The sequence below is a fragment of the Phacochoerus africanus genome, chromosome 8, assembly GCF_016906955.1.
Source record: "Phacochoerus africanus isolate WHEZ1 chromosome 8, ROS_Pafr_v1, whole genome shotgun sequence".
NCBI lineage: Eukaryota > Metazoa > Chordata > Mammalia > Artiodactyla > Suidae > Phacochoerus > Phacochoerus africanus.
The window spans coordinates 163116404-163141290 of NC_062551.1; the positions used below are offsets into that span (position 1 = coordinate 163116404).

Here is a 24887-nt window from a genome sequence, read left to right on the forward strand (position 1 = left end):
GTAGCCACTGGCCTACGCCAGAGCCACAGCAACGCAGGATCCGAGCTGTGTCTGCAACCTACATCACAGCTCATGGCAATGCTGGATCCTTAACCCACTAAGCAAGGCCAGGGATTGAACCTGCAGCCTCATGGTTCCTAGTCGGATTCGTTAACCACTGCACCACGACAGGAACTCCCACATTTTATATAAAGTAGTGTGTTTAAGTTCATCTCAACCTCCTAATGTATCCCTCCCCCCTTCCCCTTTGGTAATCCGAAGTTTGCTTTCTGTGTCTGTGGACCTATTTCTGTTTTGTATCTTATATTATACAAATATTATTTCTGTTTTGTATCTTATATTATACAAATATATTAATATTATTATATTAAATATTATATCACATGATATTTGCCTTTCTCTGTCTGGCTTACTTCTCTTAGTATGATAACCTGGGCTGGCCTACACCACAGCCACACCAGATCCGAGTTGCATCTGTGACCTACACCCCAGCTCACGGCAATGCCGAATCCTTAAGCTCCTGAGCGAGACTCATGGATACTAGTCAGATTCGTTTCCGCTGAGCCACGATGGGAACTCCTAAGGTTATAAACTCTTAATCACCTTATCAATACATATCTAGTTGCACAAATGACACTGGTCTCCTGCAAGGGCCCATAAAAAAGGGAGAAGCTGCAAAGCACTCAGCTAGATTTAGTTGAACCCCCAACAACTCCATTTAAGCCACTCTCTCTTCACTCTGCTGGAATCTCTGTTGACAGTGTCTGTAATTACTCTGTCCTTATTCTGATGAATTCCAAATTTTGACCCATTTTGATGGTCTCAGCTCTTGGCTTCCTCCTATTAAGACACTTTGCATAAATGGCTCTGCTCTTAGGAACCCTCTTGGCTCCAGGTCGGGGGACTCCTCTTTCTTGATGCTGTCCTGAAGGCAGCCCTCATCTCTTGATCCCGCCTGGTCCCCTGATCAGTCCTGCTGAACCTCACGTTGCTTCCAGCTGTCTTTTTAGCTGCAGAGACGGGTTACATCAAGCCTTCCACAGTCATCCCTTAAAACAAAGGGAGAGAGATGGGTGGACGGGATCCCAGATCCAGTCTAGGGGCCAGAGCTCAGTCCAGACTGTGGTCAGGGCGAGGGGCTGACCAGTGGCCCAGGCCAGGGTGCTGATGCTCCTCTCGGAGAAAGGAGAAGGAATGATTTCCAAACAGCTTTCTCAATCACCTACAACATTCCTGTCCTTGCTGCCCGCCCTGAAATAAGAGATGAACTGTCCCAACGAGGCTGAGTCCCTCCTTTGTCTCTGGGTCCCATGTCCCTTGCTTTCTAGTACTTCTCGGGGCCTCCTCCACGGAACCCCTCTTGCTCTGGGATCGTGAGTCCCTTCCTCTCTGCCGGATCACACACACCGCGTGACTGTGATTTCCAGGCTCTCCATTGACCCTGCATCCTTACTCTGCTCCACTTCTTTCCTGCAAAAGTTGGCGAGAGTTGCCTGAACCGGCCGTGCCCACATCTTGTCCTCCCCTCTCTGTTCTCAACTCCTCTCACCGAGCTTCCACGCCCAGCGGTCCTCTGAAAGGGTGCCTGTCAGCCCCCTGTGGTCCAACGTAGCGGTCCCTCCCCCAGTTTATTTTGTTTTAGAGACTTTCTCTATCCCCGTTTCTCTACTTTGGTCACTCTTCATGGATGCTTCTCTCAACCCTGAAAGGATTAGGACCCCTGGGCTTCGACCAAGGATGCCCCCAGGTCTCTCTCTCTCAGACAGGCCCCTGGCTTGAAGCAGCGTCTCTATGGAGTGGAGCTGAAATGCAGGCTTCCAGCCCCGACCCTGCCCCGAAGCCCCTCGATCATTTACATGCCCTGTGCTCAACTCCTCCCCTTGGACGCCCATCGGCAGGTCATCCCTAACAGGACCTAGAGAGGGACTCCTGATGCCGCGCCCCCACTCCCTCGAAACTCTGCTCCCGGGCCGCCCCGTCTCAGCCAGTGGAGCCCGTTCTCCAGACAAAATCCTCCGTTATCCTTGATCGCCCTCCCCTCACTCTGCACATCGCAGGCGCCACGAAATGCTCCCCTCTGTACGAACCAAATCTGCCCACTTTCCTCCAGCTGGACCACACCCACGCTGGACGCAGCCACCACCACCCTCGCCCCTGCGACAACTGCCCGCGTGCCCCCACTGGGCTCCTGGAAATCTTCACTTGCCACAGGGCCACCCTCCATCGCCAAGTCTGAACCGGCTTTTACGTATGTGTAAAAATGTTTGCGCTATGACGGACATATGCCCTCCCGTGTCAGGCGTTTCTGGAATGTTCTCTTTTTTCTAGACACACCAAGGTGGTTCCCTCCCTCTAGGCTGTGCCCAGGCTGGTCCCTCTGCCCAGACGCTCTCCTGGCAGAGCGCTCAGCATCCACCACACACAATCCCTTCCATCATCTCATTGCTCTGGGCTACATCTTCATTCTCGTCCTTCTAGAGGAACTAGAACTAGAAGCAAATGAACTAGAAAATACAGCCCATGCGAGAGATCCCTGCCTATCCTGGCTACCAATCCTTCAGCACCAAGTCCTGACTGGACACTCGATACAGATGTCCCATCAACAAAAGGGTGAGTCCTCTCGTCCTCTTTACAGGCATCACCGTCACCATCACCGCCACGTGCCAGGCACTGGAGCAGGTGCGTGAGTTCCGTTCAGCCACGTGGCAGCCTCCAGAGCCATCCTGCCTTGGTTCAAACCTGGCTCCTCCACTGACTTGGCTGGGGGGTTGGGATACGTCTGGGGCCCCCGTTTCCTCATCTGTAAATTGAGGATAATAACGGTACCTCCCTCGTCGATGTACTCTGAACAGGCAAGAGGCCACACACCGAAATAAAGTGAGAGCACTGCCGAGCACAGTAGATGCTCAGTGAAGGGTAGTTGCGATTATTTCCTTGAGGCAGCCGCTCTGCAGGGCAGGACATCCCAGCCTCAGCAGGACTGGTATTGCGGGTAGGGTAATTCTTCGCTGTAGGACCTGTCCTATGCATTGCTAAGATGTTTGACCACCCGTCCTGCGCATTGTAACGTGTTTAACAGTATCCGGTCTCTGCCCCCTGGAGGCCAGGAGCACCTCCTTGATCGTGATACCCCAAAATGTCTTCAGATATTGCCAAGGGTTCCTGCGGGAGCCGGAAGGGCAAAACTGTTTGCCAGGAGGCCTAGACTTTACCCCCATGGACAGAAATGAAATTGGAAGTTCACAGAGTTTAAATCAGTTGCCTAAGCTCTCAGGGCCACACAGGGGGCAGCAGGGATTCAAAGTCCCGTCTTCCCAGCCCAACAGCACGTGCTCTTCCCTGCAGCTCGCTGTGCTAGACACCCAGCCCCCTCCCCTGACCCCGGTCGGCTCACACACTCGCAGATCCCTGCTAATTACCCAGCGATGTAAAACGTTATATGTGGTTTGTTATTTTACATCCAGGAACATGGTCCACAGCCTTCATTACACAAAGCAGCTGTGTGTATACTTGGGGTCTAAGTGCTGTTTAGTGGTCAGCTCGATGGCCTATTTTGTTTAAGCATCACATTTCCTTTTTTCCCCTCTCCGTACTTCTATCGAAGCCTAAATAGAGGAATAGAGCCTCACATGGCTTGGGCTAAAGTGAAAGGCAAAAGTCTCCTAAATGACAAGCGTCTCACTGTCCTAATTCGACGAGGGAGGCACGTCCCAGGATGTGCCACATGCAGTATGAACGTGTCCCCAGGGACTGTGTGTGTGTGTGTGTGTGTGTGTGTGTGTGTTCCCAGAACGCACCCAGTCTGGCCCATATAACCTGTGCTACCTCCCACTGGTGTCTTACAGGAAGCAAGCGGTGTTGTAGAAAGAACTAGACAGTCCAGGCCTTCTAATCATCAGATGTGTGGCTTCAGTATGTCGTGCCTCCCCTCAGAGACTCAGTTTCCTCATCTTTAAAATGGGGGTAAAAGTATCTGTCCCATAGTGCTGCTGAGATCCTTGAGATAAAGGGTTTGGCACAGAATTGGCAATGCCTTGTTCCTATTGCTCCTCCCTTGCCAACACCTGGACGGTGCCCCCCAACCCCTCCAGTCTATTCTCAACATCACCCCACTTCTTCAGCTAGACCGTCTGAGCCGCTGCCCCATCCCCACCCCTTTGCTTTCATCATTCTCTCCAATGCAAGCAAAGCTCTCCATCTCTTTATTTTGTTTGCTTTGCTCTGACATAGATACAAACTTACATTTTATTTTCTTCTTCTTTTTTTTTTGGTGTCCCCTGCAGCCTGCAGAAGTTCCCCAGCCAGGGATGGAAATGTCACCACAGCAGCAGCCCGAGACTCTGCAGTGACAAAGCCGGATCCTGAACTGGCTGGGCTACAAGGAGATTCCTCTCCCTGACTGTTTCAATCCTGCTTTTGTTCACAGCCTAATTCCAATCCCACTCCTCCAGATTAATGCCCTTGACCTTCCAGCTCTCACTGACTTTTCCTGGATGCTTACAATCCTGCGTTACTCACCTGGCAGGGAAATGCATTTTAATTAGTCACTTGAATATTTTTTTTTTTTTGTCTTGTTCAACAAGCAAGCAGCCCGAGCTCAGGACTGTATCCCTTCATGCACACACACCACAGTACCCATGGCGGCCCAGGAAGCATTTGTGAGTTAACACAGTTGGTGCATAGTGTTGTAAGGTCACTGATGGCTGCGCGCATCAGGCTGTGAACACATCCATCCAGAGCCTGACTTGCTAGCCACCTCGACCAGCCCAACTTATGGATTTAAGCTAAGTTGATTACATCCTCTGAATGGCAAGATGAAGGGCTTTCCAAGGTCATGCATGGTCCTTCCTGGTGCAGCCCTAATTCTGACCTTCTCTAATAATTCTCACGTTCTGTTCTAGCTGCCCCATCATTTTTTACAGGGCTCCCAGGGGGCCGAGCACTTACACTTCCCTGCCTTTGCACATGCTGTTCCCACTGTCTGAAATGACCTTCCTTTCCTCTCACTCCCTGTCCACATCCTGCTCATCCTTAGAGAGCAACTCAAGCATCACGTTCTTGGCAAAGACCTTGGCAGACCTCCTCTCTCCCTAAGGTTGCTGCTCCGTCCGCCCCCATCTGTTTCCCAAGGAACCCTCTTTGCGGGTTCCTCTGTCTCTCTCCCTGGGTACCAAGCTCCGCAAGGGCAGAACTCTGGGCTGACTTCTCTGTGCCCTCATCCCCCACTGGACTGGACCTAGTAGAACTGTTTTCAGCGATGCCATCTAGTCCAGCAAGTCTAATCCTGTTGCACGTCTGTGATGCCGTGTGTATTTCCCCACTCCTGTGAGCAAATATCCTTTTTGGAGTCATCTCTGCAGCAACCTTTTTCTCCAGTTCTTTTTTGTTTGTTTTGTTTTTGTTTTTATTTTTTAATATTTATTTATTTACTTTTGTCTTTTCTAGGGCTGCACCCGTGGCATATGGAGGTTCCTAGGCTAGGGGTCCCATCTGAGCTACAGTTGCCAGCCTACACCAGAGCCACAGCAATGCGGGATCCGAGCTGCGTCTGTGACCCCCACACCACAGCTCACAGCAACAGCGGATCCTTAACTCACTGAGCGAGGCCAGGGATCGAACCCGAAACCTCATGGTTCCTCGTCAGATTCATTAACCACTGAGCCACGACAGGAACTCCTGTTTTTGTCTTTTTAGGGCTGCACTCACAGCAGATGGAGGTTCCCAGCCTAGGGGTCAAATCAAAGCTACAGCTGCCAGCTTATGCCACAGCCACAGAAACACCAGATCCAAGCCACGTCTGCGATCGACGCTACAGCTCATAGCAACTCCAGATCCTTAACCTACTGAGCGGGGCGAGGGACTGAACCCGCATCCTCATGGATACTAGTCAGATTCGCTACCACTGAGCCACAGCGGGAACTTCTTTTTTCTGGTTCTTTCCACCATTCTAGACTCTGTTGGGCACTGCTGACCTCTGCGTGGTCCTAGGATCCTCTCCCCTTCTCTCCCAGCCTCAAGGACATTAGGACCTTCGCCACCGAGGATTAATTTCCAACCCACAAGACAAGGATGGGAAGACAGAGCCTGGGGGTGGCGGAGCACTCAGAACCTCTGGGATAGGGCTGGAGCTGGGAGTCAGGCCAGGCCAAGGCCACCAGAAAACGCCAGTGTGGCTCACGACCCAGGCCATGGCTCTCAGGCCCAGGGCCAAGCTTCTCCTTCGGTCCGGCCGAGCAGGGGGGCCCCCCATCTCCCCGCCTGAGAGACGCCCTTCGGCAAGACTGGGACTCCTGGATCTGCTCAAGAGGCAGACTTTGTTGGTTTAGTTCCGCTCCAAGGCTTCTGTTCCTGCCCCGGCTGTTACAGCCTACAGATTCCTGGTGCCCATCTGATTCAACAACTTAATTAAAATGCAGTAAAAGGCAAGGGGGCCGGATGTGGCCGGGCAGAGCAGCAGGCGTCTGAGTCCACCGCCTGCCTCCTGAGCCCTGTGTCTCTTCCTATCCCGCCTCCAGGGCGCTGGGCAGGTGCCGGCCATGCAACGCTGGTCTCCAGTGATGGGCTGAGAAGACCCTTAAAGGCACCTGCTCCGTGAGCTGTTCACCCTGATGACAGGGCCGCTGAAGTCCAGCCAGGACAGCAGACCTACTGGAAGGCACTCGGGGAGATGGTAGCAGAAGCCCGTGGAATCTCTAGGACTTGAAAACTGCTCATCAGGGGCTGCTTTCTGTACACCTGGTGGGAGGAAGACAATTCGAAAACACAGAAACCCTTGTGCCTGGGGCAGCACCCTCTCCTGGGGGGCTTCAAACTTTTTTTTAGCGGGGGGGGGGCAACTTTATGGAAATATAACTCATATACCATACAATTCACCTATTTAAACTACACAATTCAATGGTTTGGGGGACTGTGCAAGCACCACCACAATCAATACTAGAATATTTTCATTATTCCCCAAAAAGACGCAGCCCTTTCAACCATGGTCCCCCAATCTCACTATTCCTCCCGGCCCTAAGAGACCATTGAGCAACAATCTGCCTCTAAGAATTTGCTTATTCTGCACATTTCCTATAAATGGAATCATATTATACATGTCCTTTTTGTGACCGGCTTCTTAGACTGAGCCATACTGTGGCATATATCATTCTTTTTTTTTTTTTTCTTTCTAGGGCCGCACCCACGGCATATGGAAGGTGCCAGGCTAGAGGGCCAATCAGGGCTGCAGCTGCCGGCCACAGCCACGGCAGCGCCAGATCCGAGCTGTGTCTGCAACCTACACCACAGCTCAGGGCAACGCGGGATCCTTAACCTACTGCACGAGGCCAGAGATCAAACCCGAATCCTCAGGGATACCAGTTGGGGTCATTTCCACTGAGGCACAACAGGAACTCCCAGTCTGTCTTCTTTATAGATGGACAGTATTCCATCGGAGGAATATAGCACACTGTATATATCCACTCGTCGGCTGGTGGACGTGTGGGTTGGTTCTCCCATTTAGCCATTCTGAATAATGGTTCTATCCCTAGTCGTGCACAGCTTTTTGGGTGGACAGATGAGTTCTCTGGGACACGCGCCTCGGAGTGGAAAAACACATTTGCTCGCGCGTGTCGTTAACCACACCAGGAATCACACCGGTGGAGATCCTAAAGCATCGCCGCACACACTGACACGGAACAATAGTGAGGACAGGAAGCTGGATGAAGCGAGAGAGGCACAGAGAGGCTAGTTGTTCCAACCCTGGTCACACAGCTGTAGGAAAGGACCCTAGAGAAGGAAGTCACGGCTGGTGCTCGTGACTCATCAGCAACAAAACATTTACACTTTCAGGAAAACAAGCCCTGGAACATTTAAAAAATCACTCCCGTGGTCACGTGCACCATCGCTTTAATTACACAGATCAGTTTTTAGTTTGATCAGGTCCTTTCCTGCCCACTCTCTGCCTGTGCCCTCTAGCTCCCCAGGAAGACATCACACCCCCCTCTCGGTGGAATGAAATTCTCCCCTACCTCCCAGGGGTTCACCTCATCCTCACCCCAGGGAGTGGCGGCTCTGTAGGGACTTTGGGAACCCCGAGGAGTCGAGGCTCTTTAAAGCGCTCCTCTTTTGTCACTGCTGCAGTTCTCAGAGCTCCGGGGGTGGCTGGCATGGAGCCGCACTGTTCTCTCACACCATCCGGGCCCTGTGGTCTGATCTGTATCTGTCACCAGATGTGTGCATAGCAAAGGGTCCAGGTGGCTCTGACACCCGGCAGGTGCAACAAGATGAAATTGCCAACGTTCATGATCTCTGACCTGCAGAAACGGCCATCTCCCGTGGGTCACCTCCTTTCCTTCCGTGTTTCTCCCGAAGGCCCAGAGCCTGGGCTCCTGAAGCCCTTTGGCCCCTCCAGCCCAGCTGGTCTTCCTTGCCCAGCTTCTAGAGTGGCCTTTCTCCAGCGGCTCCGTCTGCACCCTGCATCTGGGAGGAGCGAGAAAGCCCTGAGCTGGGTCTCCGGGGACCTCTCCCCTCACTGCCCGGCTCCCCACTGATCTCTGCCTCCAGCTTGCCCCCTCCAGTCCAGGCCTCCCCAAAGCTCAGATGGGCTCCAGCCACCCTACTTCACATCTGGCAAAGATTCCCCACCACCTCGTATATATAAAGTACAAACCACTGGTGTGGCCGGAAGACGCAACTTCAGCTCCTGCCACTGGCTCTGCGCTCCTTGTGGGCCTAAGAGCCAGCAGTCCCTTGCAGGCACCCACACTTTTCCCCTCCGCCTCAGCACCTGCTCCTTCCCTCGGCTACCCTGGGCTTAACCTTCTGGACCTCTCCCAGGGGCCTCCCCTGAGCCCCAGGGATGTGTGAGGAGCCCTTCCTCTGTGTTCCCACTTCCTGTCTCCTGGCACTTGTCATCCCTATTTTAATCCGCTTTTGCATGTCGGTCCCCCTGTGTCCCTGTCTCCAGGCTGTGGTCTCCCGACATCTACCTAATTCATCCTTCAGTCCCTGTTGTCAGGACAGGGAAAGTCAGTGAACGCTCCTCACCAGGACGAGGCAGTGGTGCCCAGGACTCCAGGCCCGTTTCCCACTTGCCGGAAATGGTCCCGAAGCTTGGGGCTTGCCTCTTGGCCTTTTCTAAGTGTCACTGGACTCTCCAGAGCAGAAAGAGGCTGCTTGTGCGATCTCTTTCGATTCCTACAGTCTCAGGAACTGGGATACGAATCCTTCCCTTTCCGGGGTCCCTGAAAGAGACTTGATTCAGTGGTAAGTCCCAAGGAATTTTGAGGAAGAGCATTTCGTTATTTTGTTTTAACGCAAGCAGGGTTTGCAGAACACCTACTGCGCGCACGCCGGTGTTTGGAAGAGCGGCGTGATACAAAGTCGTGAACCCCAGCTTCCCTGGCTTTGCCAGCCGGCCTGGGAGTGCTTGCTCGCTCCTGCCCCTCTCCTCTCTCGCCGTTCCCTTCTCCTGGACCTGCCCAGCCTGCTCCCCAGATCCGGACCAGCCCTCGTCCACCTCCCCCAAGGAGCAACCAGCGGACCGAGGTTGGCCCTGCGGGGGCCTCGGCCCGGGCGCCCTCTGGCGGCCGCGCGCGGAAGCTGCGGCCCGGCGGGAGCTGCCGAGGGAAAGGGGGAGGGCGGGCGAGGAGGAGGCGCGGGCAGGGGAGGAGAGGAAAAAGTTGCGCTGGGAAGTTTGGAAAGTTGGGAAGTGGCTGCTGCGGGCTTCGCCTCCCTCCGCGCGCGCGCGCGCGCGTGTGTGTGTGTGTGAGGGAGCGAGCGAGGGAGCAGGAGAGGAGCGAGCGAGCGCCTGCCATGCCCATCAGACCCCGCCTCGCCGCGCCCGGGCGCGGAGCTCGCCCCGACTCCCTGCGGCCCGGCCCGGCCCGGCGCGGCCCCGGCCCCCCGCCCCCCGCGCCGGGTCCTCCCCTCCCCCCGCCCCGGCGGCCCCAGCCCCCCGCCCGGCCCGGCTCCGCGCCGCTCTCCCGCCCTCCTCCCTCCCTCCCTCCCGGCCGCGGAGCAGCATGGCGGAGCCCGGGCAGCGGCCGCGCGGCCGCCCGCCGCCCCTCTGAGCCCGGCTCGGGGGGCCCCCCGGCGCCCCGGCCCCGGCCCCCGCCCCCGCCGCGCCCGCCGCCGCACTTGTCCCGCCGCGCGCCCCCTGGAGCGCCGCGCACCCCTGGGAGCCTTGCGCGCCCCGGGTCCCCAGCGTAACCCCGGGACCCCGCGCACCCGCGGCGCTGGTACTGCCTCGGGAACCCCGCGCGCGCCTGGCCCGCGACGCTGCTCCGGGACCTCTGCGCGCTCTCCCAGCCCCCGGGCCCGGGCAACCGGGCTGCGCGCCCCGCTGAGGGGGCCCCGCCCCAGAGGGTCCCCCTGTTGCCACCGACGGGGCCCCGCCCCAGAGGGACCCCCAGGTCCGGCAGGGACATCCAGCCACGCCCCAGAGGGCTCCCGGCATCCCGCGTCCGGAGCCCCGCGCTCCAGAGGAACCTCGGTGCCCAGCCGCCGGGGGCTGCCTGCCCCGCTGAGGGGGCGCCGCCCAGGAGGGTCCCCCGCGCCCCGCGGGCCCCGGCAGGATGCACGCCGCGCTGGCGGGGCCGCTGCTCGCCGCCCTCCTCGCCACCGCCCGCGCCCGCCCGCAGCCCCCGGACGGAGGACAGTGCCGGCCGCCCGGATCGGTGAGCGAGCGCCCGCCTGGCCACTCTCCGGGCCCCCCGGCCACCCCGGCCCCGTGGGGGCGATGGTTTGGGGGGGTCCCGCTCTCCGCGCCCACCTCGGCCGGAGCCGCTCCACCTCTGCCCGCCGGGCACTGCCTCTCTCTCGGGCGTCCTTCCTCCCAGGCTTCTGCCGCCCGGGGCTCCAGCTCGGAGCCGAGGTGGGGCGCGCCCTCTTCAGCTCCGGGTCCACACGCTGACCTTTCGGGCTCTCCCCAGCTTTCGGTCCTGCTTGGATCTTTCCTCTCTGTGCCCTTTCGGACACCCCTCTTTCTTACTTTTTTCCTGTTCTTATCCTCCGGTTCCTCTCTGCCCGCTTCTCCGTGTTTCTACCATCCCCTGTCCTCCTCTCCTCTGCCCCTTCCTCTCTCTCCCACACGACCGGCCCCTCGCAGGCTCCCCTCTCTCCCCTGCCCCCACCCTGGGGACCTAAGGCAAACTTTCTCCTTGGGGACTGCTGGCTCCCGCTCCTGTCACCCTCTCCAACCCAGGCCCCGCACCTACTGGCCCAAGTGCCCCCTCCCCCGTTCACAAAATGAGGAAGATTCCAGAGGAGACGAAAAGAAAGTGCCAGAACATGCTGGCCTAATATTTCCTTGGGGGCAGAGTAATTACTAGTTCTAATTTTCCTTCCAAACTAAAGAATCCCTGATTTCCCTCAGTCTCCCTCTCAAAGTGTAAATGCATGCCTTGAAACCAGCCCTGAATTGGAGGCCAGGGAGCCGGAGAAGGTTCTGTAGGGTCCTCACTAGGCTGCCCAGTTAGGTGACCTTGGGCAAGGTGCCCCTCCGGCGTCCTAACTGGTGCAGAAGCCGGGAGCTCCATGGTGGGGAGCTCCCGTGGCGGGCAGGGTGTTCAGAGCTGGTCTAGCTCCAGTAGGCTGGGCTTTACAAGTTCGTAAAGGAAGGTACTGTCCCCTTTCCCCACCCCCGACAGGCACTTTTCACTCGTGCTGGTATCAAGCAGAACGATTTGATGAGGTGACTTAGAGCTTGCGGCTGGTGGGTGGCAGTGGGCAGTCCAGGGGGTGTTCTGGATGGAAAATGACTTCGCCTGAGAGAAATGATGGTCCTTTCGCATGCTTCGCAACCCCTGGACCTAAGCTGGATCTGAGGAAACGACCCATCCTCATGCACCTCCTTCCCCCTGACCCCCATGAGAGCTTAGGTGATGGCAGAGAATGGGGGTTGGAGACCAGGTACATCTTTGTAGGGGAGGAGCCTCCTGGAAAGCATGTACATTTCTTAGGACTAATTCTGTGGAATCTTTCTCTCCCAAGCCAGGGCCTTGAGACTTTACTTAGCCTGCAGGTTTTAAACCACTTTCTCATCTGTGGTTTCAGCTGATGGAGCAGAATAGCTGACACCCCAGCCCTGCCCTCCAAAAAGAAAACTGTATCCGCCCTGCCGAATGGGAAGTAGCTGTTTAAATAGGTGTGCTATTTTTAATAGGTGTTCTGCTTTCAAAGTGCTCTTGGCATGTATCTCCTAATGGTTGGATTTTAAAGTTATATGACTTCCTCCCTTCTTGCCAGAGCAGGACTCTGGGTCTCCCTCTCCCCACCCTCCACACGAAATACCACTGGTGAAGGTTTGACTTGGCCAGGCATGAATATTCTCAGGTGCCATGGCAGTCCCTGGCACTCACGGTGAGAGCCAATCATAACGAGAGTTTCCTTCACGGCCTGCTCTTAGGCCTAAATTTACATGGATTGTGTTTTTCATTCTCCCAGCAACCCCTGAGGTAGCTGCTCTCAGTTCCCATTTGACAGGTGGGGAAACTGAGTCTGTGGAAGTGAAACAGTATACTTAAGGTCATACAGCTAAGACAGGGCAAAGCCGGGGTGTGGATGCAGGTCTTTCAGCGGGTCTTTCCGTTTCCAGAGCCCTTGATCTTTGCCACGGCCCGGGTAGGTCTCTGATGTCAGAACCCCATACATCTGCCCGATCTGTCCTTTTTTTTTTTTTTTTTTTTTCTTTAGGGCCGCACCCACGGCACATGGAGGTTCCCAGGCCAGGGGTCAAATCGGAGCTGTAGCCGCCGGCCTGCGCCACAGCCACTGCAACGCTGGATCCTTAACCCGCTGAGCAAGTCCAGGGATCGAACCTGCATCCTCATGGATATGAGTCTACGAGTCAGATTCGTTTGGGCTGAGCCACAGCTAGACCTCCCCGCCCACCCTGTCCTAAGCCTGGCTCAGTGCAGCTGCCTCCATCCTCACGGCCCTCCTTCGCCTCTCCCCCTGCAGCAGAGGGACCTCAACTCCTTCCTGTGGACGATTCGGCGCGACCCCCCGGCCTACCTGTTCGGTACCATCCACGTGCCCTACACCCGCGTCTGGGACTTCATCCCGGACAACTCCAAGGCGGCCTTCCAGGCCAGCGCCCGCGTCTACTTTGAGCTCGACCTGACGGACCCCTACACCATCTCGGCGCTGGCCAGCTGCCAGCTGCTGCCGCACGGCGAGAACCTGCAGGACGTTCTGCCCCGCGAGCTCTACTGGCGCCTGAAGCGCCACCTGGACTACGTGAAGCTGATGATGCCGTCGTGGATGACGCCGGCGCAGCGCGGCAAGGGGCTCTACGCCGACTACCTGTTCAACGCCATCGCCGGCAACTGGGAGCGCAAGAGGCCCGTGTGGGTGATGCTCATGGTGAACTCGCTCACCGAGACGGACGTGCGCTCCCGGGGCGTGCCCGTGCTCGACCTCTACCTGGCGCAGCAGGCGGAGAAGATGAAGAAGAGCACCGGGGCCGTGGAGCGCGTGGAGGAGCAGTGCCATCCGCTCAACGGGCTCAACTTCTCGCAGGTAGGCCCGCGGCGCCCTGCCCCGGGGCCCAGCCGCCGCCGCCGCCGCCGCGCCCGCGGCCTCGCCTCCGATGCTCCTTCTCCGCCGCCAGAGGCTGTCCTTCCCCGAAAAGGAAAGGTTTAGGGGGACGCCTTTGTGGGGGTCTGAGGGCAGAGCGGCCTGTGCTAGCATTGGGGTTTTGCTTCTGGGTGGAGGAGCGTCCCACCTGCTTTGCTCGCTGGAGCATCTGAGGGATGAAAATCGAAGCGTTGCCAGTTTGCGCCCAGCTTTTCCCGAGGCCCTGGAGTCTTGAGAGCTGGTGGCCGTTCCGAGGCTGTTGTGTGGGCACCGGCAGGCGGCCGTGTGCATGGACAGAGGACTCAGAGAGGGATCCGTGCTTTCTGGGGCTGGGCGGCGGGAGAGGTGCCTCTGGCCCCCACTTCCTGTGCTGAGTTTAAATGCTGCCGGATTTCCCCCCGGCCTCTGCGAAGCTCCGAGTGACCCTTGGACTGCCTGCCTCGGCTGGGGGAAAGGCAGCAGGGATAGTTTGGGGGTTAATAATTCCAGAGACAAGTGTTCACTTAAAGGTTGACGGTTCTGATGTTTGAACCTCAGGCGTGGGGGCAGGGAGAAGGGAGGGGCTTAGGAGGTTTAAAGTCTCTGGTTGCCAGAGACCTGATCCAGCAAAATGTCATTAAAAGCCCTGTCTCCATGGGCAGAGGTCACTCACAACTCACTGGCCCCAAACTCAACTGAGACCCTGGGAACAATGAGTTCACATCTGCGCCTTGAGACCGGGCTGTCAATCCTGGAATGAGGGCTTGGCGTCCGGGGCTGGTGGCTCCTTCGAGGAGGCCCCGAGATGCGGCCTGGGCCCATGCCCCAAGTGAGGCGTGGTCCCCAAGATGTGCTCCTCCAGTAAGGAGAGCGCCCCATGAGTTGGCCAGACTAGAAACTCTGACACTGGAACCGGACCTGCTTGCTGCTCCGGGGATGTCGCAAGCGCCTCACCAGGGAAACAGGGGCAGAAACTGATCCCCCTTTGGAGATCTCTGGCTTTTGTTTTTCCAGGGGAAATGCAGTCTTGTCCCTGGGGAGGTAAGAAGCCAGATTGATTTGCCGGCCAAATGAAAGGCGGGTTTGTCGGTTCTCCTGCTGGCTCTCCCATAATTGTGGAGTCCTTCCCCAGAGGGCCCTGGTGGCAGGAATATTGGGGCAGTTAGTCACGCCCCGCGGGGTTCTGACGACGCCTGACTCCTTCTCCACGGGGAAAAATCCTGTGCATTCTCTGGCCCAGTGCGGATTCCTCTGAACGTGGCGGCATCTCCCCCGAAGTGACTCTTCGCTTGCCGGCCTCCGACTCCCCAGCGCTCACCGCCCATCTCATTTGGGGGGCAGGTTTGCAGGAGGCCTCACGTCTGGCCCCGATATCTTCCTTAGGCCTGGGGAGGCTGGGGGATCCCCTGTCACTCTCAATACCCTCTTGGTACCCAGAGGAGTCTGACCAGAGCTGAAGGGAGCTCACAGACCCTCTGGTTAAACAGCCTCCACCTTTAATCTGCCTCTCTTAAGACCACAAAACTATCTTCCTCTGAGGTCCGGGAACACTGCTGTTCCCCCAAAGGACAGCTTCAGTAGGTTGAAAACATTTGCAGGAGACGCGCGTGAGGTTAGGCTTTAGGAAAAGTTCCTGAGAGCCCCTCGTCGGCCAGCCAGCAGCCCGCTGACAGTCTCCAAAGCCCACGTTTGAAGATCAAAGAGACTCAAATCTCTGGTTTCAAAACTGCACCCACCCCATCACCAACCCGGGCCGGCTCTTAAAGCTGTTCTCGGGTCCAGCTCCTGGAGAGGCTGCGGGAAGCGAGTCCCGAACAAAAGAAAACAGGGCGCCTCTGGGCTCCCCGAGCTGCACACCCTTCACCACCTGCCAGAGTGCCTGACCCTGCCAATTTGTCCTGTTATCATTTCAGAGTGAGGTGATGAAATCTGTCCTCCACCCCAGTGGGCAGCCGTGGGCTAGCCGGGAAGGGAGAGATTCCAGAGCCTGGGCAGATGGGGTGGTTAGGGGTCCCCAATGCCAAAGTCAGAAATGCAACAGCCTTCTCGGCAAAATTGTATGCACGCGTGCACAGTTTGATATGAACATCTGTGATGCATTATTGTACCGAAATATCTGTTAAGTGCATCAGATTTTTCTTTTTTCTTTCCTCCCAGCATTGCTGTTATTGCAAAATAGTTTTTTTTTGGAGGGGGGGGGAGCATTGAGAGAGGAAGGTGGGAAAAAGAAGCCTTAACAGAGGGCGCCTTTTTGTGAAGGCCTGGGATTTTAATTGGTTTTAATTTTCATATTTCTCAAAAGTTTATATTTTCTTCTGGTCACATGGTCAGAAATACCACATTGTCCCTTGCTAAGTGGAGAAAGGAACCTCCATGGGCTGGAAGAACCACTGAAAAAGTGTCTTCCATCTTGGCCCCGCTTGAAAGGTGAAGCATCTTGGCCCTCGTCTCTGATCTCAATATGAACTGAGGGTACGAGTCTCCACATCCCCATGAGTTTGCTGTGTGACCTTGAGCAAGTCACTTCCCCTCTCTGGGCCTCGTTTTTCCCATCTGCGAAGTGAGGCATCTGATTAAGGTCACTCTTCAAGCCACTCCAGCCCTGACACTTCATGGGATGGTTATAATCAACTCCCCGTGTCAGGCACCCGCACGCTTTTCCATCCTGTTGGGATCTGACAACCCTCTGACTTTCTAAGGCGGGCCCAAGATCACGTGGCTCATAAGGCGCAGAGCCAGTCTGCCCAGCTCTGCAGGAAGGATGCGCTTCCTCCATCCAGGTAGCCATTCCGGCAGTTCTTCCTTCGCTCCTTTCTTCTGTTTCCTTGCTTCCTTTCAGGGCTAATGAGTTTACCGCTTTACTTCTTGGAGAATTTATACTTCTAGAGAAATTATTTTCTTTGGCTGTGTGGTTGGAGCAGGGGTGAGACAGGCAGGGCCTCTAAAGATTTCCCTGATGCCTTACAGACAGCTCAGCGGAGGGGGCTGAGAGATGAGAGACTTGCTTCTAGGTGCCAGTCCCAGCTCTGACTCTGAAGCCAATGACTTCGCATAGGACTCTGGTGTTCCAATCTATCCAGTGGGGCAGTTGTGACCAGCCTTTCACAACTGAGCTGGTTTGGTGAGGACATGAGAAGACACTCCCGTGGGAGATTGTCGAGGGGGTAAAATGATCACCCAGAGGCAAGGCCTGTGCTTGGAAACGAGTCTGGGTGGCTTTAGGACAGGGAAGAGAAAGACTGCATGGGTAGCATCATCTCGGCCCTGCTGGCTTCTTCTCCCACAGCCTCGCCGCCGCTGGTGCTTTACTGAACAAAGCAAAGCTGGAGAAATGGAGGCGGTGGCAGTCCTGCCCTCAGGGGCCTGGAGATGCCTGAGCCTTGAGTCCAGGTCTTGTGACAATCTTGGGACCTGCAGCTTTCAGTCGGCTCTGCCAGCTGCCTCGGGGGACTGGTACCAGCCACCACAAGCACACTGAACTGATTAGGGGACCTCCTTTTCCTTTTAGGGGGCCCAGTCCCCCCCCCCGCATTCCATGCAGTGGAGGGTCTTGATGAGAACCCCTCCAGGTTCCGTGGCAAAAGAAGAAAACAAGGACCCCTGCCATTCTGTACTTGGCTGTGATTTCACTCACACGCCCACATTACCCATCTGAGCACTTGGGAGTGGCTGCCAAGTGTGTCCAAAATGCTTGTAAAATTCTACAGCCCCCTCTCTAGGGAGTTAGAAAATCCAAAGTCACTTACTGAGCTGTGTCTCTGTCTAGGGCGCTGTGGGTAGGAAGCACATCACAGAGATGGGACAAGGCACACTTCCATTCTTCTTTTACAGACAGTAGATGAAGGCTTCAAGAGGTTAAGTCATTTGGTTGTGATTACGAAGCCAGGTCAGACAGTCTCAGGATTCAAACGCCAGTGTGTCTAATGTCAAAGTTCATGTTTTTCAAGATTCTGAGAGATGATGTAATTTTGTTTTTAATAGTCAGATGGCATCATCTGGTGATGTGTGTGTGTTGGTGTCCTGCTAAAAAGAATATAATAAGAGATAAAAAGATGCACAGAAAGCGATCATGGCAAAGTGCTGAAACGGATCTTCTCCTTGGCTGATTAATCGGTTCTGAAGGTGATTCTGAAATAGGAGTTCCCAAGCGCGGGCCCAGCTTTCCAAGGATGCTCGTGAAGAGGGCACCCCTGATTCAGGCTCAGCCACGCACGCTGCTGGATAAAGGGTCTGCTTGGCTCACGGTCAGAGATCCTGTATGGGCACCTGCAGGGACAACGTATGTTCCTGGGTGCTCAGCAGGTGTGTGGAGAGAGAATGAATGAATGAATGAGCGGTCAGAAGCCATGATACCACCATCCCTGCTTCCCTTCCTGCCGCCACCCGGCACTGTTGAATGAATGAATGTCTATATATGAAGAAACACGGCAGCAGCCCCAGTGAAGAGCCCCCTCCCTGAACTTGAACAGTGCAGGCCTTCCTGCAAGGACACCAGATGTGGAATCACGAGCCCGATTGAATACAAAGCAGGCTCTAGCCCTACCCGAGTGCTACCTTGCCCATGACTTTGGGCTGGTTCTGGCCCTCTCGGTTGCCCCCTCTTTCCCAGCACGTGCCCGGAGGGCCAGTTCTGACTTCTGTGCGGCTGGTCGTCAGTCTCCGTGTCTTGGAGGCCTTGGGCCGCCCTGACACTTTGAGCCTGATTTCTCCGCAGTCGAGAGGGCGGGCTGGCAGGCTTGCCTGTGGTTTTGGCGGGGGATCCTGCCGCCTCTCACCGCCCTTCCGCTGAGCAGACTGGGCCCCAGCCCGACGTGGTCCAGTCGGCCCGACAGCCGCCCAGCCTCGGAGCCTTCCTGTCCTCAGGACCCCTCAGTCAGTCAGTGCTGGCAGTGGAGACCTGGGAACGGCCTCGATTTTGTCCCCCGGAGAGTTCATTGCCAAGCCAGCAAGAGTGGGTGTTATTAGACCCTTCTTACAGCCGTGGAAATGGAGTCACAGGGCACCTGTGTGTTTGTCTCCCGTGTCCTGTCTCTGTACTTGGCACAGACAGCCTCGTCTTCTTTTCTCTTGCAGAACATACACCTCTCGCCTCCCACCCTCTGAGAATGACCATTCCCGAGACCCCTGTGCCCCTACCCACCTACCCCCACAGCCACAGCAGCACCAACCTTTGGTCCTCAAGTCCCCAGCCCTTGTCCCTACTTGGGGCTTTCCATCAGATCTCTGTGCCCTCCCCAGAGTGACGGGGTCAGACCACACACCCCCAGGACCACGGGGCACTGCTAAGAACCTATGACCGTGCTGAGTCCTCCTTCCCCCAAGAAGTCACCTCCAGAGTGAGAGCCCCTTGGTCAGCATCGGCTCCAAGCACAGGCTGGCCTCATCTGTGCCTTTAACTCCAGATCCAGGCCTGGGAGCAGGCTGCTTCTCGCCCCACCTCCACACTGTGCTTCTGCAGCCTGCCGCCCAGCCCTGTGGACACAGTCCTGCACTGTGGTTGGGAGCTGTTCAGCACAGTGTGGAGGTCACTTGGGGGACCCCCCAGCGTCGACCCCCAGGCATGTGCACTCAGATTCTTCATGTGCCCAGAGAGCTATTTGCGAAGAGCCCCTGCCAGCACAGCAAGCTCTGTCCATTTTTTTTTTCCTGACTTGGTTAACACAGATTTTAGTGTTTAACATATTATCCCAACGTGGTGGTTGCGGGGGACAAACACAGAAGCAGGCGACGGGATGGCCTCGGTACCTCCATCAAAGGAGAGCGAGGCCGTAAAGCTGGAGGGGATCAAGATGCCATGAAATATTCCTGTCTCAGAATCAGAAGGTCACACCATGAAGTCTGCCTGATTTACAAAATCTCTGGGACTCAGAGGCTCAGGGAATCTAAGAATGGTGAATTCTTAGAATAGTAGGCTCAGAGGCACTTTTGGACTTGAAGAATCTTCACGTCGTGAAATCCTAGCCCCTTAGCTTTGAAGACTTTTCAGCTCATACACACAGATTTCTACCATATTAGCGCTGGAAGGGACCAGTACTCAGAAATTCCAGGAAGTCCCATCCGCAATCGCAGTGGTCTCCTCCCCGCAGCTCACCGGCAGCTGATCGGATCCCAGGCCAAGAGAGAGAAAAGCCTGCACAGCAAAGCACTTTGTGACGGAGATAAAAAGGGGAGCGTGCCTTTGTTAATAGTTCCCATTTGGACATCTCTCAAAGCCAGCAAGAGGTCGCCTGGTAATGCAGCTTTCCAGGGGAGGAAACTGAAGAATGGGACGAGCCTGCAGCCTGCCAGCCGGGCTGCCGCGTGCTTTCCCCCTCGCGTTTGCTTCTACGTATGATCCACTTCCCTCCCTTTTATCTCCCATCCCTGGCTCTCTGTCCACCCACTTCATCCGCAGGCAGCCGGTGGCCCAGGCTTCAGCTTTGCTCAGCGACTGCCAAGCCGTCTGGCCGAGCAGCTTCTCCAGGATGCGCAGGCTTTTCAATCTGCGCAGAGTATCCGCTGGAGCACAAAACGTGGCCCCAAGCTTGGAAATGCCGTGGCCTGCACTGGGCCCCCTCCCTCTGCAGGAATTTCCTCCCTTTTCCTTCTCCTCCTGAGACCTGTGAGACATCTAAGGCTCACCTCCGTGCGAGCCTACCTCCTCCAGGAAGTCTTCCCAGAATGCACCTACCTCGACCCTGCTTGGGAAGACTTGGTGCAAGGCTTTACTTGATGACCCTGCCACGTCTGTTCTCCCCTCCCCCTGTGGAATTTTGTGTGGCGTTTTATGTGATATGCTTTCCACTTGGTTTCTTTTCCTTTCTGGTATAATTATTACCGCGGCCGTCTTTTCTTTCCTAATTGACCCGGCTTTAAACCTAACTCCGAATACACTCACAGTTGATTATAAAAATGGGACTGGGTGTATCTGAGTTCTGAAGCTGGGGCTTTGTGGTGTACCCCGCGGTTGGGGTGTTGGGGGCTCTGGATGCTAACAGGGGGCTACCTCTTGGCCTGTGTATTCACAGAAAGCCCCCCAGTTCCCACCTGAGACACGGAGGCCGTTCAGTGCTGTCTCTGGCCCGTGGGCTGAGGATATTGTGACATCCCCAAGTCACCGCTGGGTCTCTCTCTCTCTCTCTCTCTGTCCTGAAACACTTTGTTGGTTTTCTTCTCCATCTGTTCCTTGTAAAGCCCTCTTTCTTTCCTTCTCTTTTCTACCCAGAGTTCATGGGAGCCTCTCCGGAGTCACCCCACCCTCCCACCTTATTTTCATTTTAAAATGCTTAATTGTACCCATTATTCGCCACTGTGTTTGGGACGCCAATGCGGCTGAGCGCTTCGAGTTTTCTCTTCCCTCTCACACAGGGTCCTTGGCCCTCGGTCAGGCCTCCATGCCTTTGCTTATACTGTTCCCTCTACCCGGAAGCCCTTCCCAGTTTTCACTGTCTGCCGACCTCTCACTCCCCTGAGGCGGTCAAGGTTCCTGAGCGCCATCATTTCACAAGCCATCATTTCTTCAAGCCAATGACCCTTTATAGCCAGACTTTCGTCCATGGTCACCAGACTGGAATGTCCCCTCTGGGCTGATACCACGTGATCAGAACTGATCAGGCAGTTTGAGTTTAGGTGGCATGACATGATTGGCTTTGAGCTTTTCTTTTCTTTTTCAATTTTTTTTATGGAGGCTTAATTGACATAACATGATATTAGAGATTGAGAGAGAGCTGGCCATGCGGTGGCGGTGGCAGTGGCGGTGACGCGGCACTAATCCCGTCATGAGGACCCCACCTTCCTACCTCCTCTAAACCTAACTACCTCATAAAGTTTCCATTTCCAAACGCTCTCCTAGTGGAGGCGAGGGCTTCAACACGTGGATGAAGCGGCACATTCAGACTGTAACAGTGGGTGAGTTGTTGGGGGCCACCCTGAGTGCTCGGGGACCCGTGAGCGGAGCCAGAAGGTCATCAGACTAGGCCCAGACGAGTCAGAGCCCTGGACCATCTCTGGGTGATGTCCCGGAGCTCTGGGCCCCATGTAGTCGCTCCGGGGGCACCCGTGCCAGCCTGTGCTCCTCCCCCGACTAGGCAAGGCAGCTTCAGTTTCCTTGGGGGAACCTGCAGGCTTTCGGGCCGGTACCAGCCCCGCCTCCGCCGCAGTGCCGAGTCCCGTCATCCTTTCGTCTTGGGTTCTCCCGCTTCTCCCCATCGGGTTGGGAAGAGCAGGGACGGCATTTGAGTTTAGTTCTCATTGGCTCTTCCCTTGTGTGCCTGTGTTCTCTGCATAAAGCCCCCCCCCCCCATTCAGAGGAACACCCTGGTCTGATTCAACCTTCAGAACCAAGACTTAGTCTTTATTCACATAGCATAGCGCAGACTCGGCTCAGAAGCCCCCCCCCCCCAGGACACCTCCCAGCAGCAGGGCCCAGGACAGGCCAGAGTTTCTTCAGGGCCCAGCATCATTGCTCCTTGGGAGGGCAGGTCGCCTGGGGCTAGTTCCCTAACCTTCCTGCTGCCTCAGTCTGTCCAGTTCATCTGATTATCGTGAGGCTTCACTGATCAGTGTAAAGTGCCAGACAAACACACCACCCTTACTTATCACAACAGCATCATCGGATAATTTTTAAAGAAATGTTTCTTAGTTCCCACTGTGTGCTGGGCACTGGGGTCTGTGCTGGAGACAGAAAAGTGAGCAAGAACAGCGCCCGGGGGGCTTGCCTCCGGGACGGAGAGGGGAAGGAGCTGTGCCTTCAAGGGCTGGGAGAGGGGTGGCCGGGGCAGGGGCGGCGTGTGTTGTGGGAGCACTCACTTCCCAGCCCTGCCCACCTCCAGCTGGCTTTGCTGGGGCTGCTTGGCCCTGCAGCCGCCTCTCAGTAGGGGATTCTGTGAGCGAAAGTGCACGTGTCAGAGAAGAGCAGCCCCGCCCACTCCTGGCCAGGCGGGGCAGGGACTGCCCAGGCGACAGGAGCGACCAGAGCAACAGGAGGAGCGGGCTGGCGCCTCCGGGCGAGCCACACCCCTGTCCCGCGGCCCTGCCCAAGGAGGCCAAAGTGCAGAGATAAAAGGCCAGGCCTTTCCTGTGTCCTTTTCTTCTGTTTGAAGGCTTACCTGCTTTCTCCCTGCGAGGGTTATCCGGTTATCCTAAAGTCTCCTGACCGCTTTTATCTCCTGCGACTTTAGTGTGCCTTCTAGGCCATCCGTCCTTCAACTCCCACTGGAACACCCGTTTTAGATTAGAAGGGAAGATGCGGGCAGAGACGGCCTTTGGGAAATCTCTCTGCTCCTCTTTAGCCCAGATCCACGGGTTTCCCTTTCAATGCTAGGCCTTGAGTTTGAGGAGAGACAAAAGCCTAATTGACGGTGAGGATTCCCACCATTTGCATCACGGTTTGCGGTGTCTACAGCCTTTTCCTCCCGACCCCACCCCCCAGGAGGACACCTAGAAGGGGGCCAGACCCATTTCCTGCCCTCCCAGGCCTTGTCCCCTGCTGGAACTCCAGCTAGGTGGCCCTGGTGTGTATTGGATGCCTGGATATTTTTGAGCTCCCTCTCTCGGGGCTGAGATGCAGCTTGAGGAGCTGTGGATTGGCTGCGGATGGGGGAACTGAATCCCTCTAGGACCTCAGGGCTGATAATGGACATCGCCGTGCTTGACCTTGACTGAGTGTTTAGTTGGGCCAGCACTGTAGAGCCCCCACACCAAGGCCCGCTGGTGGGTCTTGCAGGTGATTTTATATTCCTCTGCTTCCATTGGTGGTGTAGTTTTGTGTAGAGGGGAGTGGGGAAGGAATGCAGGATTCTTGGTGGAGACCTTGCAGGCTGAACAGGACCAGAGCCCCTGGAGACGAGGAGGGAAGGAGACTCTTAGGCGGAAGTGCGGGACGGGAAATGCAGGCGGTTTGCAGAGAGGAGTCTTTCCACCTTCCCTCCGCTGACTCTTCTCGCTCCTTCTCCTTGCCCGCTCCCAAGACAGCTGTTGTTGTTTAGTGCCTGTTCTGTGCTAGGCCTTGGGCTTATCACACCAAATGCCTAAAGCAACCCCTGATAGGTAAGCATTATTGCCCCCATTTTAAGGAAATTGAGGCTAAGTACTTTGTGCAAAAGGATGAAGCCAGGATTTCTACTTAGATCTTTGGTGCCTTAAGAGAACGGCGGGATTGGAGGTGGAATTCCAGCTCCACCACTTCGGCTGGCTGATCGAGGGTCTGTTTCCACGTCTGAGAAACTGGGGCTCGCAAGGATGTCCACCTCCTGGCGTGTCGCGAGGAGGAAACGCGGTCATGCCTGCAAACCGCGTTGCTGAGTGCCTGGCACACGCTCAGAGGTAATGAATGTTAATTGTGGTGGTTTAAGTCACGGTCATTTTAATTATTGTTATTGGCCCATTTTCCCACTCTCTGTGTCTTGAGGTGAAGCCTGTTCCAGAGAGAAGATGGTTCTGGATCCTTTAGTCCCTCACACGCTGAGCGTCGCACAGAGCGGGGCGGGTGCTCAGCCTGATTGAAACCGGGTGGCTTGACGCCCCGGAGCGTGGTCATTTTTTCCTGACCATCTGGCCACCCTCATTGTAGCTCGGCTTCTCTGTGATCTCCCACTGCTGTCTGCAGTGGGGACACAGCAAAAGGAGGGAGAGAAAAGCTCGGGCTGGAGACCCCGCCTTGATGCCCGGCCCTGCCACGGGTTAGACCCGTGCGGGACCTGGGGTGATGCCCTCTCTGAGAGTCCTTTTCCTCTGCAGCACGGGTGGGTGTTTATGGCAGTGACTCAGAGCGGTGGGGAGGATCGGGGGTGAAGCCTGCGAAGGACTTTATTAGCCCTTCAGTGCGCTCTTCTTCGTGGTACTCGGGATGCCAGTGTTTTTCTCCTCTTCTCTTTTTCCCAAAGAGAAATCCCGGGTATGCACTCAGTGTATTGGATTAGTTGTTATGAAACTGTTCCCCCCTTCCTTCCTTCATTTGTTTGCCAAGCACTCCTGGGAGCTGACTGCCCCGGGTTAGTTCCAGGTCATGAACCTGGGGCTGGTGAGGAAGGGAGGGGTGGAGGAGACCACCCGCCCCCCAGAGAGGCGCTTCGAGGCAGAGTGACAGGAATGGGCTTGGGTCACTTCCGTGTATTGCCCCGCTGAATCCTCACCACAGTCGCTCGGGTACATGTTATTATTCAACCCCATTTTACAGGTGGGGAAACTGAGGCACAGAGAGGTTATTTCGCTTACCTGAGGTCACATAGCCAGGGAGGCGAGGAGCTAGACTTCACACCCAGGACGTCTGGCTGCAGAGCCTGTGTTCTGTCTATGAAAAGGGGCTGAGATCTGACGGGGGATTGGGGGCCCATGGGATGGGGTCGGGCTCTTCTTCATAGACTTCTGATGTT

At 55.9% G+C, this 24887-nt stretch overlaps 1 protein-coding gene and 1 long non-coding RNA gene across 3 annotated transcripts in view; one reads left to right on the top strand and one right to left on the bottom strand.

Moving 5' to 3' along the window:
- Window positions 1-7867: 7867 nt before the first annotated feature.
- Window positions 7868-11049, bottom strand: LOC125132218 (uncharacterized). Of its 2 annotated transcripts, none has more exons than XR_007136167.1 (3): window positions 10751-11049; window positions 9025-9221; window positions 7868-8457 (listed from the first exon to the last, which is right to left on the bottom strand). It is a non-coding gene; the product is annotated as an uncharacterized LOC125132218 (long non-coding RNA). The 2 variants fall into 2 exon arrangements; XR_007136168.1 differs by lacking the exon at window positions 10751-11049 and adding an exon at window positions 10207-10266.
- Window positions 10243-24887, top strand: part of TRABD2B (TraB domain containing 2B) — a 213977-nt gene continuing 199332 nt past the window's right edge. The window contains exons 1-2 of the mRNA XM_047789156.1: window positions 10243-10655; window positions 12940-13500. Of these exons, the coding sequence (XP_047645112.1) occupies window positions 10554-10655; window positions 12940-13500 (663 nt within the window). The 5' untranslated portion in view covers window positions 10243-10553. The remainder of the gene's footprint in view (window positions 10656-12939; window positions 13501-24887) is intronic.